The following is a 16021-nucleotide window of genomic DNA, read 5'->3' as shown; positions in this document are numbered from 1 at the left end:
TGTGTAACACCAAGACCTCAGACAGCTGGCTAAAATCCTTGCCAATTTTTCATCAAAGCTGTTGAACACCTTGCACTATACATATGGCACGGCTAAATTAGACCACCTAAACTGTTTTTTGTTTTTTTCCCATAATTGATTTTCAGTGAAAAGACCAGAGGGTGCTTCACTTTCTGACAATGCTAATTGAAAAACAGCAGTATTTTCTAGGAGCCAAAAGGAGTTGACTGAAATATGTGCTGATGTGTCTTTGAAATGAGTAACTTGGAAATACTTCAGGGAGACACTGAAATAGAAGTTTAGACTTAACTGTGGATGGAGAGGAGAGAGTCTGCTATAAGACAGTTCAGTAACTAAAATTTAGATGTCATATATCCTTTTATAGCTTAGTGTGGTAGTACCTTTCTTTTGCAATGGCTGATCAGTTTGACCCTAGCCAGGTGCTTGTTAATTGAACACTGTTTAATTTGACTAGGGATTGATTTTGCTTATTAGTGCTGATGTTTTAGCTTTCCTTAAAACTTGTGATTGAAGTCTCTTAAAATTACTTTGAAAATCATTACATATTACTTTTTAGAGACAGGTGTGTGTGTGTGTGTGTGTGTGTGTGTGTGTGTGAGATATAATATAGATATAAGTATATCTATATCAATCTACAGATTGATAGATATAAGTAGATAGTTAAATAGATATTGCTTTTGTATTATCTGGAGAAGGATGACTTTAGAACCAAACCATTTACTTCAGAATAATAAAGACTTTTTCTGGGCAGTAGTAGTATTTTATTTGAAGCATTATGATGGGCTTTGTGTTACTTCTGATCTCCCAGCGTTAGCACATGAATTAAGTCTAGGGTCATATATGGAAAAGAAGATAGTTTATGAGAAGGATCAATTTCTAGTCATGTGCTTTTGGAAGTTATTGAAGTAAAGTTAGAGAAAACCAGAGTGGGACATTTCAAATATTCTTGCCAGACTCAATTATACCATCAATTAAACAATAGAAGTTGAAAGAGTAGTTTCAACTAGGAGGTATGTTGTATTAATGATGGCAAAATAGGATATTGAAAATGTTGCTGGAATTGTAATGACAATGAATAAGGCAATTTTTAAAATGACTTTAGAAGATTAGACCAGTTAGGAGAAATTCAGGTTTTTCTTTATTTATCCAATTATAGAGACATATTGTACTCAAGGAGTTTGTAGCTACAGCATCTCTCTGCCTTTTTTCTTCTTTATTTGAATTCAGCTGTAGTCCTTAGCTATAGAAAGAGTAGGCTTGAGGCTGTCTGGGCTACTTTGTTTGGAGACTAACTCTGAAAATAATCATTTGTCTTAATACCATATATTTACACAGTACTTCAAAAGTTTTATCAAAGTAATACAATCAATAGGATGTACACAGTTCAGAACTCACCTATAGCAAGGCTCATTACAGAAAGCAGCAGTCCTCTACTCGTTCCTGCCTTCGAGTCCTTCACACGGGCATCACTTTATACTCTTCTACCTGTTTCTTTTGATCTTTACTTCTCAAGTCTTTATACAATATGAACTTAGACATCTGTAGACTTGTTTTGGAAGGAGCTCTCTTCCCCTCACCCCCAAACCACCATATCTCCTTTCCCTTCTCATGTTTTTTATTATTTTTGTATTACATCATTATAATGCCTGTATTATGATTATAACTGTTATTAGCTGAACCCTGTTAATTGTATCTTACATTTATTGTCTCTAATCCCTTTGTTCCTCCAAGAGTTAATAATGGTCTCTCTTTTTTCCTCTTCACTTTTTTTAACCTATTATGATTATCCAAATACTACTGGAGCCATTAAATTCCTCAGTAAGCCCAAACACATATGATAATCTTTTAAACCTGTCTTTAAAAATGTAGGCAGTTTGGCTCAGTGGATAGAATGTCGGCCTGTGGAGTGAAAGGTCCCAGGTTCGATTCTAGTCAAGAGCACATGCCCAGGTTGTGGGCTCGATCCCCAGTAAGGGGGGTACAGGAGGCAGCCGATCAATGATTCTCTCATCCTTGATGTTTCTATCTCTCCCTCTCCTTTCCTCTCTGAAATCAATAAAAATATATTTTAAAAAATGTATTTTGTAGTGCCAATCCTTCTGGAACTCTTAAGCCCATTGCTCCAGTCTTTACTCTTTGCTCCTTAGGCTGGGTGCCCATTATTATTGTCATGCAAATTCCTTAGGTTTCATTCCTGTATAGGATCTCCTATTTCTTAAATTATTTTCCTATTTCATTTATTCTCGCAGGTGGGGCACAGCCTCCATTAGCTTTCTGAGAAAGGGCACATGTATGAAAAGTACACTTTGAAATCCTACATATTTGAGAATGTCTTTATTCTCTTCTCGTACAAGATTCATAATTGGGCTGCGTATAAAAGACTAAAAGTCAATCGTTTTCCCCTCATGTGTGAAGGCATTGTTCCATTTTGTTCTAATTTTTATTATTTTCTAGATACTGAAGTGCACTGTGGTTTGGATATATAATCCTTCCTGACCTTTTTTTCCCCAGCTTTCTTTAACCCTAGCTTTCTATAATATCACATTGTACCTTGGTATGGGCCTCTTTACTCATTTATTGTACTGGACATTGGTGGTACTTTCACTGTAACTCAATGGCCTACCTTTAGCCCTCAGAAATGTTCTCTTTCCCCCCATAACCTTCTCTGTGTGTGTGCGCGTGCGTGTGCATGTGTTTTAGAACTTGTAATCAGGTCTAGGTCCACCTGGTGCAGCCATTTAATTTTATCTCCATTGTAAATCTGTGTCTTTGTTTTGCTTCTGGGAGACTTCTTCAACTTGCCTTTCCAAACTGACTTACTGAATATAATAGTTTCATTTTCCAAGAATAAAGAAACTATTTCTTTTTAATATCCTGTTTTTGTTTTATGAATGCAACATTTTCTCTCAGATGATCCTATATAATAAAAGCCTAATATGCTAAGTGTCCGGTCGTCCATTCAACCAATCAAAGCATAATAATGCTAATGATATGCTAAGGCCATGCAACTGCTCCCTATGATGTGCACTGACCACCAGGGGGCAGACAGTTGACTGGTTGACCAGTCACTATGACATGCACTGACCACCAGGGGATAGACGCTCCAACCGGTAGGTTAGCTTGCTGCTGGGGTCCGGCTAATCAGGACTAAGTGAGACAGACAGGATCTGCCCTGAAACCCTCCCTCGGTCCCTCCCCAGCCTCGATCATGCACCAGTGGTGTCCCTTGGCCTGGCCTGCACCCTCTCACAATCCGGAACCCCTCGGGATGTCAGAGAGCCTGTTTTGGCCTGATCTGCTCATTGCAGGATCTTCCCCCTGGTGGTAAGTGCCCTCCCACAGGGGGAGGGCTGCTCAGCCAGAAGCCAGGCTCATTGGTTTTCTGTTCATACCCAAAGGAGGTGTTGAAATTGATCTAAAATTCTGCAGGGGTGGAGCTTTTTGACTGGTATACTTTACTAAGTGATTGGGTGGGTAGCAGTTCAAGGTTCAGTATCTTTGAGTCTTCTTGTGGGCTTTTCTATTTTTCGAGACATAAACCTTCCATACTCCTGGAAGTTATAAGTAAGGCAGTCCAGGTCTAGGGATGTAAAGGATTCTAACTCTCATTTATATACTCTGCTTCAGGAAGGTTCTGCATCCCTCCTTAAACTAAATTTGATGTGCCTGACGTCAGAGCTTCTCTGGCCCAGCCTATCCACATAGTAAGCCTCTGGTCTTAGGTTGTGATGGAAAGGCGGAGGTGGGCCTGGCTGTTGTGGGGTAGAGTAGGGGCTCTTGGGTTCCAGTCATTCCTTATGCAGACTTTCAACTGAATTCCCTGCTCTCAGTCACATGATCTATGTTCTATGAACTTCAGGGTAGGAGTCAGACAAATAGCATGGATGGAAATAGAGTATGAACGACAGAAATTCCCATAAATAAATATGGCAGTGTGAGTCACATAGTAATCAAATGTGCCTGTGGAAAGTGAGCATTGCTTTTGAATTTGCTGTGAGGCTGTGTGGTGAAACGAAAGAACTATATAACATAGGCTCTAAGAGGTGAAGGAAACCTTCCCGTGGAGTTCCCCTACAAGCAAAACAAACCCAAACACACACACAAAAAAACAAAAAACAACCCCCCCCCCCAAAAAAAAAATAAAAACCTCTACCAAAAAAAAAAAAAACAAATGGTGTGAGTATCTGAAGTTCTGAGGCAAGCTGGTTGATGGAAACTTCCTAGTAGCAGAAGATATGAGCTTTTGCCCCTCGTGATTCTAGAGGTAATGGGCAGAAAGTGCTTCAGAGAGTAGCTTCACATGGCAGCTGAGAAGGATTTGAGGAGAAGCAAAGGTTCAGACAGTGACATGACTTGTAGGTTTATTAAGCAGTGAGGATGTTTTATTAACTGAAAGCCACCTAAAGATAAGGATGTTTCTCACTTGACTAATTTAGTCAGGGCTCATTTATGTCAGGGCTGTGGCACCTGCTCCTCTCTGACTCACCTGTGTGGTAGATGGCTACTTGAGTCTCAAGTCTCAAGAATATTGAGGGACAGTTCCTATCTCATGACTTTTATTTTAAAAGCTTAATGAAGGGGAAATGTAAACTGCATATACTTAAATGCACTATTTGATAGGTTTCGATATGTGGTCCACCCATACACTGTCACCACAATCGAAAAGTGGCAATGCCCCACACCGTTTCTTTGTGGCCTTTTGTATTTCCTCTCTCCCGATCCTGCTCACTTCTCCAACCCAGGCAACCAGTGATCTGTTTTCTTTCCGTCTGGATTGGTTTGCATTTCCTATACTGTTAGAGGCATGAAATCACATAGTATGTACTCTTTTTCATTTATTTGTGTTCGTTTGGCTTTTCACAATCAAAATAATTATTTTTAAATTCATCTGTGTTGTTCCTTGAATCAAAATATATAGTTCATTCTTTTTCATCGTGAGAGCTATTCAATTGTATGGACATAACAACGGTTTATCTAGTTATCTCTTTTTAAAATATATTGTATTGATTTCAGAGAGGGAGTGGGAGAGAGAAGTAGAAACATCAGTGATATGAGAGAATCATTCATTGGCTGCCTCTTGCACGTGCCCTACTGAGGGTTGAGCCCACAACCTGGGCATGTGCCCTTGACCAGAATTGAACCTGGGACCCTTCAGTACCCAGGCCGACTCTCTATCCACTGAGCCAAATCAGGTAGGGCATCTGTTCATCTTTTAATGAACAGTTGGGTTGTTTTCAGTTTTTTTTTTTTTAATATATTTTATTGATTTTTAACAGAGAGGAAGGGAGAGAGATAGAGAGTTAGAAACATCAATGAGAGAGAAACATCGGTCAGCCGCCTCCTGCACATCTCCTACTGGGGATGTGCCCGCAACCCAGGTACATGCCCTTGACCGGAATCGAACCTGGGACCTTTCAGTCCACAGGCCAACGCTCTGTCCACTGAGCCAAACCGGTTTCGGCTGTTTTCAGTTTTTGGCTATTACAAGCAAGTCTTTGTTATGGACACATGCATTCATGTCTTTATAGGCTAAATACTTAATGACGTTTGAATGGCTGAAATGGAGAGTAGAGGTATGTTAACTTTTTAAGAAGCTGCCATAATCTTTTCCAAAGTGGTTGTGCCATTTTACATTTCTACCAGCGGTGTATCAGTTTCAGTTGTTCCACATCATCAGTATTTGCTGTGACTGGTCTTACTCATTTTAGCTATCTGATGGATGTATAGTAGTTCTAGTTTGCATTTGCAACAACCTCATTGTTGTTCTAGTTTGCATTTCCCTAATGACAAGCATAATTTCTATTTGCAGTTTGCCATCCATAGATTTTCTTTGGTGAAATGTTTGCTCAAATCTTCTGTCCATTTTTAAAAATTGGGTTGCTTATATATAGTCTACATACAAGTTTTTTTAATCAGATATATGATTTGTAAATATTTTCTTCCACTCTATGGTTCATCATTTGTTCTTTTAACAGTATCTTTTCCAAGAGCAAAGTTTTAACTTTGAAGTTTAATTGATAATTTTTTCTTTTACGGATTATGCTTTCGGTATAAGAATTTATATCTAAGATTAAATATTTGCCAACCCAAGGATACAAAGACTTTCACCTGTGTTTTCTTCTAAAAATTTTGTATTTTCGGGTTTTACATTTTTGTCTGTCATCTGTTTTGTGTTAACTTTGGATATTGTGGGAAGTATCAATCAAAGTTTATTTTTGCATATAGATATCCATTTGTTCCACAGCATTTGTTCAAAAGATGATCTTTTCTGCATGGAATTGTCTTTGTAATTTGCCAAGAATCATCATTCCACCTATGTGTAGCTCTGTTCCTGGACCATCTCTTATTGTCCATTGATCTATTTATCTTCATGCTACATTGAAACTGTCTTCATTACTATAGCTTTGTAATGAGTCTCAGTCAGCAGTAGCTGTCTAGCTTTGTTATTTTCTAAAGGTTATTTTAGCTATTCTGGGATCTTTGCATTTCCATGTGAATTATAGAGTCAGCTGTGACATTCGTGCAAAAAGCCTTCTGAGATTTTGATTGGGATTTTGTGTTAAATAGATAGCTCAATTTAAGAATAATTGACATCTTAATATTTAATCTTCTGACCCATAAATATTTTATTGATTTTTAGTGGGAGAGGGAGGGAGGGAGCCAGAGAGACAGAGAGAAATAGATGTGAAAGTGAAACATTCATCGGTTGCCTCTTGTACAACCCCCACTGGGGTTTGAGCCCAAACTCAGGCATGTGTCCTGACTGGGAATCGAACCAGCAACCTTTTGGTGCATGGGCCGATGCCTAACCAACTGAGCTACACTGGCCAGGCCCTGACCCATAACTATTGTCTCTCCATTTATTTATATCTTTAATTTATCTCAGAGTATTTTGTAGCTTTCAGTGTATAGGTCTTGGCATCCTTTGTCAGATTTATCCTTAGGCATTGTGTATGTGTGTGTGTGTGTGTGTGTTTTATGGTAGTGTAGTGGAAAGTGAAATTTCAAAAATACTGATTGTTGCTACTATATAGAAATACAATTAACTTTTATACATTGATCTGGTGGTATCCTACAGTCTTGCTAGAAAACTCCCTTATTAGTTCTAGTACCTTTTGTGTAGATTCCTCAGATTTTTAAATATAGATAATCATGTCATCTGTGAGTAGACAGTTTTACTTCTTTCTTTCCAGTGTAACTGTTTTTATTTATTGTCTGATTGCACTGACAGGGGTGGGCAAACTTTTTGACTCGAGGGCCACAATGGGTTCTTAAACTGGACCGGAGGGCCGGAACAAAAGCATGGATGGAGTGTTTGTGTGAACTAATATAAATTCAAAGTAAACATCATTACATGAAAGGGTACGGTCTTTTTTTTTTTTTTTTTTTTTTTTAGTTTTATTCATTTCAAACGGGCCGGATCCGGCCCACAGGCCGTAGTTTGCCCACGGCTGGGCTAGAACCGCCAGCCCTCATCTTGTTCTAATATTAGGGGAAAAGCATTCATGGTGCTTCACCATTATAGATGCTGTACACGTGTTTAATGTGATCAAGGATGTTTCCTTCTATTCCTAACTAGCTGAGAGCTTTTGTCAGAAATGGATGCATTATGCTTTAGTCTTTGAGATTATTTTATGGTTTTTCTATTTTAGTGCATATGATAAGTTACATTTATGTTTTACTGGGAAGCCAACCTTTCATTCCTGGGATAAACCCTACTTGGTAACGATGAAGTATGCCTTTTATATATGGCTGAACTCAATTTGCTAAACTATTTAGAATTTTTGCTTCTAATGTTCATGAGGGATAGTGATCTTTAATTTCCTTCATTATAAGGTCTGAGTCTGGTTTCAGTATCAGTAACTGATGTCATAAGATGTGTTAGGATGTGTTTCTCTTTTTTTTTTGTTGCGTTTGTCAAGAATTGGTATTCTTTTTTATGTATTAGATAGAATTCAGTGGTGAAAACTTCTGGGTCTGGACTTATTTTGTGGGTAGATTTTGTAATTTTCTATCCTTTAAGCCTGCGTGTTTATATTTAAAGTGTAAATGTTGCCCTATCCGGTTTGGCTCAGTGGATAAAGCGTAGCCTGCGGTCTCAAGGGTACCAGGTTCGATTCCGGTCAAGGGCATGTACCTTGGTTGCGGGCACATCCCCAGTAGGGAGTGTGCAGGAGGCAGCTGATCGATGTTTCTCTCTCATTCTCTATCCCTCTCCCTTCCTCTCTATAAAAAAATCAATTAAATAAATAAATAAATAAATAAATAAATAAAGTGTAAATGTTGTAGGCAGCATGTAATTGGGTCATTTGTGACCCCTTTGAAAATGGGGAGAATATTGTCCACATACCCATCAGAATATTTCCCCTTAGTTTTTATTGGTTAGGATTGTGTCCAGGGCTTGTGCCTAAACCAGTCACTGGGCAAACAGGAACAATGGGATTACTACGATTGGCTTAGCGCAGTGCATCCATCCTCAGTGTGTCTCCAGACAGCTGTATCAGTATCCCCTGGGAACTGGTTAGACATTCCGAGTTCTTAGACCCCATCCCCAAACCTACTGAATCCGGTAGACTTGCCTGTAATCAGGTGTTAGCAAGTTTTGTTTCAACAAGCCCTCTTAGAGATTTCAATGCACCAAAGATTGAGAACAACTGGCCTAGACTAACCTTTTCTGGGGGTCTAGAGAGCTACCCGGTTCTGGACAGTTCAGAAGTCCTTTAGCAGGAGAGGGTGAATGGGATGGATTTACATAGGTAGGTGATAATCTTGTCCCAGTAGATGGAGGTGGGGCCCAGGAATATAAATTTTTTAACTAATCAATATACTCTTGATGAAGGCAGGATTGTCCACATTCTCAGGGAATGATGATATATTGGGATTACTATTAAATCAATTCAAACAGATATTTTAGGATCCTCATTTGCAATAGGAGTTAGATTGTATCCTACTGGTACATTGGGCCTGCTGCCTGGTTTATATGGCTGGTCAGCTAAATTTTTACATTATTATTTTTTTTATACTGCCTACAAGAAACTCACTTTATTCCTTTTTTTATTTAAATTTTTTATTGTTGACACTATTGCAGATGTCTCCCATCCCTCTCCCCTCCTTTGCCCACCTCTATCCAGCCCCTGCCCCCTTCCCCTCCTTTGAACCTCACCGCACTGTTGTCTGTGTCCATGGGCTATGCATATGTGTTCTTCAGCTAATTCCTTCACCTTCTTGATCCAGTCTCCCTCACCTTCCTCCCCTCTGACATTTGCCAGTCTGTTCCATGTATCCATGCCTCTGATTCTATATTTTTCATCAGTTTGTTTTGTTTGTTAGATTCCATATATTAGTGAGATCATATGGTATTTGTCTTTCTCTGGCTAGCTTATTTCGCTTAGCATAATAATCTCCAGGTCCATCCAGGTCGTCTTAAAGGGTAAGAGTGCCTTCTTTTTTATAGCAGTTGGTCCATTGTGTAAATGTACCACTGATTTTTAAAATACGTATTTTAAAATATGTTTTTATTGATTTCAGAGAGAGGATGGAGAGGGAGAGGGATAGAAAATCAATGGAGAGAATAATTGGTTAGCTGTCCCCTACACACCCCCGACTGGGGATGGAGCCTGAAACCCAGGCATGTGTCCTGATCAGGAATCAAACCTTTACCTCCTGGTTCATTGATTAACACTCAACCACTAAGCCACTGATGGGCACTTAAGCAGTTTTCAGATCTTGCCATTGTAAATAATGCTACTGTGAACATAGGGGTGCATATATTCTTTCTGACTGGTATTTCGGGATTCTTAGGATATATAATCAGAAGTGGGATTGCTGGGTAAAAAGGCAGTTCTGTTTTTTATTTTTTAAGGAAACTCCACACTGTTTTCCACAATGGCTACGCCAACCTACATTCCCACCAACAGTGCACTAGGGTTCCCTTTTCTCCTTGCCAGTGTCGTCCTGGAGACTGACTAAATAATATTTGTTATATTACTAAATAGTTAAAAAAAATCAACAAAATCCTATTTCATGACATCTGAAAATCAGCTTTTAATGAGTATGGGTAAAGTTTATAGGAACTTATTCATTTGCATATCATCTATGATGTCTTTGGACTGCAATAGTAGAGTCGAGTGGTTGTGACAGAGCCTGGCCCACAAAGCCTAAATACTTACTAGCTGGCCCTTTACAGAAAAAGTTTGCCCATCCCTGACTTACAAGAATAATTTACCAATGAACAGTATATTCCCCAACCATCTTGGACAACTGATAAATTACTCTAGTAGGTGGGAGTCCTGACTATAAACAGTAAAAGAGTGAATAGTGAAGTGTTATTTCAAGAAAGTGCACTCATTAGAATTATGGTAACTTTGAAGGAATATTACTTTAATGAGATTTGTAATTAGAAGCAGCTTTACAAAATAAGGTCAATTATTAGTGATTATAATTTTCTTTCTTTTTTAAGTTAACTATTGGTTAATCCTCAAGATAAAACTTTTTATATAACCCTATCACTGAAATTCTAAAATTTACCTTAGCCCAGTATATCAATGATAGGAAATCTTTGTTTTAACTTATAGTGCCTCCTTGTTATTTTGTGTCCTACCCATTATTATGTAACTAGAGGCCCGGTGCATGAAATTCGTGCACTTGGTGGTGGGTCCCTCAGCCCAGCCTGCACCCTCTAGCAGTCTGGGAGCCCTCAGACAAGCCGTCAGTCAGACATCCTTAGCGCTGCCACAGAGGCTGGAGAAGCTCCCGCCACCGCCGCTGTGCTCGCCTGCCGTGAGCCTGGGCTCAGGGCTTCTGGCTGAGTGGTGCTCCCGCTGTGGGAGCGCACTGACCACCAGGGGGCAGCTTCTCCGTTGAGTGTCTTCTCCCTGGAGGTTAGTGCGTGTCATAGCAACCAGTCATTCTGCTGTTTGGTTGATTTCCATATTAGCCTTTTATTATATAGGATGGTATAGATGCTGGAAGGGAACTCTTCCTAAAATACATCCAAAAGCTGTTTGTTTGGCTTTAATAAGAATGAAGCACTTACAAAATTTAGAATAGACTTTGACTAGAGAAGTATCTGATTATTTGAAGGTTGAGAGCATGAATAAACAACTGACATTCGCTTATAAAAAGCACATAAAATTTGCTTTGTTTGCTATGTCATGCTTACATACATTAGCTCAAGTTCATGTAAGATTCTATTGCCAAGAAAGAGATGAAAATGTTTCTTTCTGGAAAAGTGAGGTAGTCAGATCATCCTGGTATCTGTTCAAGGTTAGTTCAATAACAAAAGCCTCCAATCTCTGACTCTGAGATATATTTTCACTGTTTTTGGAGTCCTTCCCACCAAGCTGCATCCCCATTCTACTTGGGGATGTTTGTCTGTTAAAAAGTAGTTTTGGTATTTAAACTAATCAAATGTGAGTTCTGTTTTGGTAGAGGTTGTTAATAAATACGTGTTATTTTTCTCTAGAAGACAGGTATTCTCTACATACCTATATAATACCTATAATGTAGATTTCTCTTTTTAAGGTTATACGTTGGGTCTTCAAAGACATTCTCATCATCAGAAAAATCCCTGAGCCCTTTGCAGTGGTGTAGACACGTCCTAGATAATCCGACTCCGGAGATGGAAGCAGCAAGGCGCTCCCTGTGCCATAGACTGGAGCAAGGTAATTGCAAACTGATACCTTTACATTCTCAGACTCTCGCCACTGTCAACTCTGTTTTTGCTGATTTTGGAATAGATACTTAAATAGAAAAACCTTGCCCTGAGGTGTGGCTGTTGCATGCACTTCACATGTATTACACATCAGGGGTTCTTAATATAGAATATATTTAGTTTTGTGCTTATTTTTTAGCCAGATTTTTAGCTTGTATTAGTTTGTATTGTACAGTAGGAATACACTTTTTTTTTTTCTTTCTGTTTGCAAATATACTATAACTAAAATGGGTCAGTCTTAAATTCTCTGGGGATAGTAACAAGGTTGTGTGGCTGAATTCCAAGATAGAAAACTGAAGATTCATTGGATGTGAGTACTGACCATTTTGAGTTCCTTAACTGTTTAGTTGGTTGTGTAACTGGAAGTACTAAACTTCATAAATAGGAAAATAATCTTGTATTATATGTAGCATTAATTAACTTATGGAGCCCAACACAAGTTTAAATTAAAAAAAAAAAATTAGGACTGTTGTAAAAAGAAAAATGGCAAAAGAAATGAGTAGTACTCAGCGCCTATGATTAAGTAGACTACTTAATTAAAGCTGTGATTATTTAGGCTTTTGATTGTCTCTTAACTTCTCAGTATCTGATTCATTATCTAGGAACACTATTTCTATCCCATGGACTACCTGCCTCCAGTTGTCAACTTGAGTTTGAAAATGCAGATTTCTGCCTGGCCAGCATGGCTTAGTGGTAGAGCATCCACCTATGAACCAGGAGATCACGGTTCAACTCCTGGTCAGGGCACATACTCAGGTTGCCAGCTTGATCCCCAGTGTGGAGTGTGCAAGGCAGCCAGCCAATGATTTTCTCTCATTATTGGTGTTTTCTAGCTCTCTTTTCTTCTCCCTTCCTCTCTGAAATCAATTAAAATGAAAGAAAATGCAGATTCCTGCCTCTTCCAGACTAAACAATCAGTGTAGCTGGGAGTAGGGCCAAGGGAATCGGCATCGACAAGCTCACAAGTGTGGCTCTTATGGGCACTGCAGTTTGAGAACAGTGCCTACGAAACTCTTCAGGGATAATGAATGATTATAAAAATATTTGGACGTGATAAGACAAAGTATAATAGGAAACATTTCTTGAGCTCTTAATTCTGTGATAGAACGTTAAGTTTTTCATATCTTTATTTTATTCAGTCCTACCCCACTCAACTGCGGTTGGTACTATCCTCACTTTTAGAGGTGAGAAAAGTGAAGTTTAGAGAAATTTGGGGGATTATGAGGCCAGAGTGATACCCTGGGGGCAGAGATAAGAGCCTGGGTGTCCCCAGTGCCGAAGACTGTCCTTAACCAGTATTCTCAGCTGTGTTTTTTGTTTGCTTGTTTTTTGGCACAGTCATTAGTAAATTTCAGTCTGTTTTAAATATTTGGGGAAGATCAAATTTAAAAAGCATATTTTATTAACATTTTAAAGTGAAATAAGTTATTTAGTAATAGAAAGTTGAAGAGCGGAATAGGAACAAAGGAGTATTGGGGTTAAAACTCTGGCAACAGATGCTTATCTAAGAGAGCAGCTCTCAGAGTCAGAAGACTCTAATCTTGATTCTGTTTCCTTTTACCTGCATGACCCTAAGCCACCATTTAATCCCTCTGGATGTTTCCCTTTCAAGGTTGTTTAGCTCATCCCTAAATTTCTTTATCCTTGATTCAAGGACTTTTTAGATGTACATTTTTTAAAAACATGAATGTGTCTTAACTTTATTTAAAATAAAATTTAGAACTAGAGTTCTTTAGCTCAGGGGTCACAGACTTTTCTGAAAGGGACCGGATAGTAATAGGTTAGGCTGGGCAGCCCCACAATCCTTGCCATCACTAGAAAGCAGCCATAGATGCAGACAGTAACGAACACGGCTGTGTTCCAATAAATCTTTACCTTCTGACATTGAGATTTGAATTTCATGTGATTTTTTTTTTTCATGTGTCACAAAATAATTATTTTTTTAAAGCATTAAAAAGTGTTAGAACCATTCTTAGCTGGTGGGTATTACAAAAACAGACAGATTGGATTTGGGCCCTTCAGACCATTTGCATATAGGGTACATTGACATACACTCTATTTTTTTTTTTTTTTCAATAGGGGAGAGGCTTTTGTTAAATTTGATGTAAATAATCCTGATTGCTGGAGGCTTTTGAGAATTTAGACTAAGTGCCTGATTATCTGATTTTCCACTCACTGACTAGGGGCTAAAGCAGAATTGTGAAGTCATGGGGAAATGAACTGAAAGCTGGAGTTTTATTCATGATGTTATTTATTTAAATTTTGTGTAATAGAAGTTAAGCAGAGAACTAGCATTTCAAAACCAAAATTAGTCTTTTGCTAAATTTGTAAATCCTCTTTTGCTCTAAGACTAAATGCTTTTGTTCCAAAGATCCATAATCCCAATATGAGATAAGAAGTAACCCCATAGAACAGGTAATCATTGGTTGAATTTCTATTTTTGAAATTTATATTTTATAAAGCATTATGTCTGTAGTTTAGAAATATTGGTCTTGTGGGTACTTTAAGAAAAATAGCAAATTCCTACCCCATCCTCCCATTCCATTTTATTACCTAGATATAATTACTTAACAAAAGCTATTTGGCCCTGGCCGGTGTTGCTCACTGGTTAGAGCATAAGCCTGTGTACTGAACGGTCGAAGGTTCAATGCCTGGTCAAGAGCACCTACCTCTCCTGGGTTTCAAGTATCAGTTGGGGTGGGTGTGGGAGGCAACCAATCGATGTCTCTCTCACATCTCTCTCTCTCTCTCTCTCTCTCTCTCTCTCTCTCTCTCTCTCTCTCTCCCCCCCCCCCCCCCCCTTCTACTCTCCCTCTGAAATGCAATGGGGGAAAAAATCTTCCAATTAGGATTAACAGTAAAAGCTATTTGTTTTTATTTTGTTGTTTGCCTCTTTATAAATTCCATGCCTATATGGCTATTGCTTGAGTTGTAAATTTTAAACATTATCCATTGGCTTTCTGCTTTGGGTGGTGAAGGTTTAATTTAACAACCCTCCCTCCCCAATATGGCACTATTTTTTTTTTTTAACATATCCTCCCATGTAGCTTTTTACTAATTTTAGGATGCATCAATTGATTATGATAGAAATAGTCACATCTAAGCCACACAATAGTTTATCATTATGTTTCTTTTCTCATCTAACTTTCTGTTTTTCCTAGAGTTAATTGTAAAAAAACACTTACTTGATATTTTGGTCTTTGTCATTAATTTATCCCCAGACTCTCCAAATGAGCCATCCTTTGTACAGTTGGACATATAAAGCCAAGTTTATTTATTTATTTATTTATGTATTTATTTATTTATTAAATATATTTAGTGATTTTAGAGAGGAAGGGAGAGAGAGATAGAAACGTCAATAATGAGAAAGAATCATTGATTGGCTGCCTCCTGCATGTCCCCTACTGGGAATCAAGCCCGCAACCCCAGCATGTGCTCTTGGCCAGATCCTAACCTGGAACTCTTCAGTCCGCAGGCCAACGCTCTATCCATTGAGCCAAACCAACTAGGGCAAAGCCAATTTTTTTAAAAAATACTATTCCTCCTGGTAGTGTCCTGTGTTCTCTTACTCTAGACTGAACTGGCTCTCTGTGGCCCTGTGCACAGCTGTCATGGTGGGCCTTCCTTCTCTCTTCAGTGCTGTATCACTTGTCTCCTTGCTGGAGAGGATTCCTTTTCCTTATATTCCATTTTAGTTAAATATATTCTCCTGTTGCTTTTTGGGGGAGTAGGAGAGAATAGAGGATCCATGGGAGAACCTCATATGTCTGGAAGTGCCTCGGTTGTACCCTCACTCTTACACTTGATTGGTTTTTGGACTCAGTAGGGAATTCTATGGTTTCTCAATATAGAAACCTTTCCAACAGAGTTTAGAAGGCTTAGTCCATTATATTTTAGCTTCAGGATTGCTTTTGAAGTCCTGTTCCTTTCTTGTTTCTGATTCTTGTGACCTTTCTATTTAAAATACACTAGGTATTTTAGAATAATTTCTTCCTGGTATTTTGAAATTTCATTTTTGTGCTAGACAGTCAGTGTGTGTAATTCAACCTGGAAACTTGAGTTGGGCAAAATTTTAAGCATTACTTCTTTATAATTCTCCCCTCCCCTCCAGTTTTCTCTGTTCTTTATTTCCAGATATTCCTTTTATCAAATCTCAAATCTCCTGGATTCCTGTTCCCATTTTTTCTTTCTCTCTCTCTCTCTCTCTCTCTCTCTCTCTCTCTCTCTCTCTCTCTCTCTCTCCTCTTTTTTATCAATTTATTTTTCCTACTTTTTTATAGATTTTTT

The 16021-nt window shown here is 38.5% G+C and overlaps 1 protein-coding gene across 2 annotated transcripts in view; it reads left to right on the top strand.

Moving 5' to 3' along the window:
* Positions 1-16021, top strand: part of SLAIN1 (SLAIN motif family member 1) — a gene marked incomplete at its 5' end in the record, with an annotated part of 57120 nt that overhangs the window by 4166 nt on the left and 36933 nt on the right. For both annotated transcript variants that reach the window (XM_081083307.1, XM_081083306.1), the window contains one exon: positions 11545-11684. In XM_081083307.1, the coding sequence (XP_080939433.1) occupies positions 11545-11684 (140 nt within the window). The remainder of the gene's footprint in view (positions 1-11544; positions 11685-16021) is intronic.

This window comes from Myotis nattereri (assembly GCF_964212035.1).
Source record: "Myotis nattereri genome assembly, chromosome: 2".
Lineage (NCBI taxonomy): Eukaryota > Metazoa > Chordata > Mammalia > Chiroptera > Vespertilionidae > Myotis > Myotis nattereri.
This window is presented reverse-complemented; position numbering and strand designations above follow the sequence as displayed.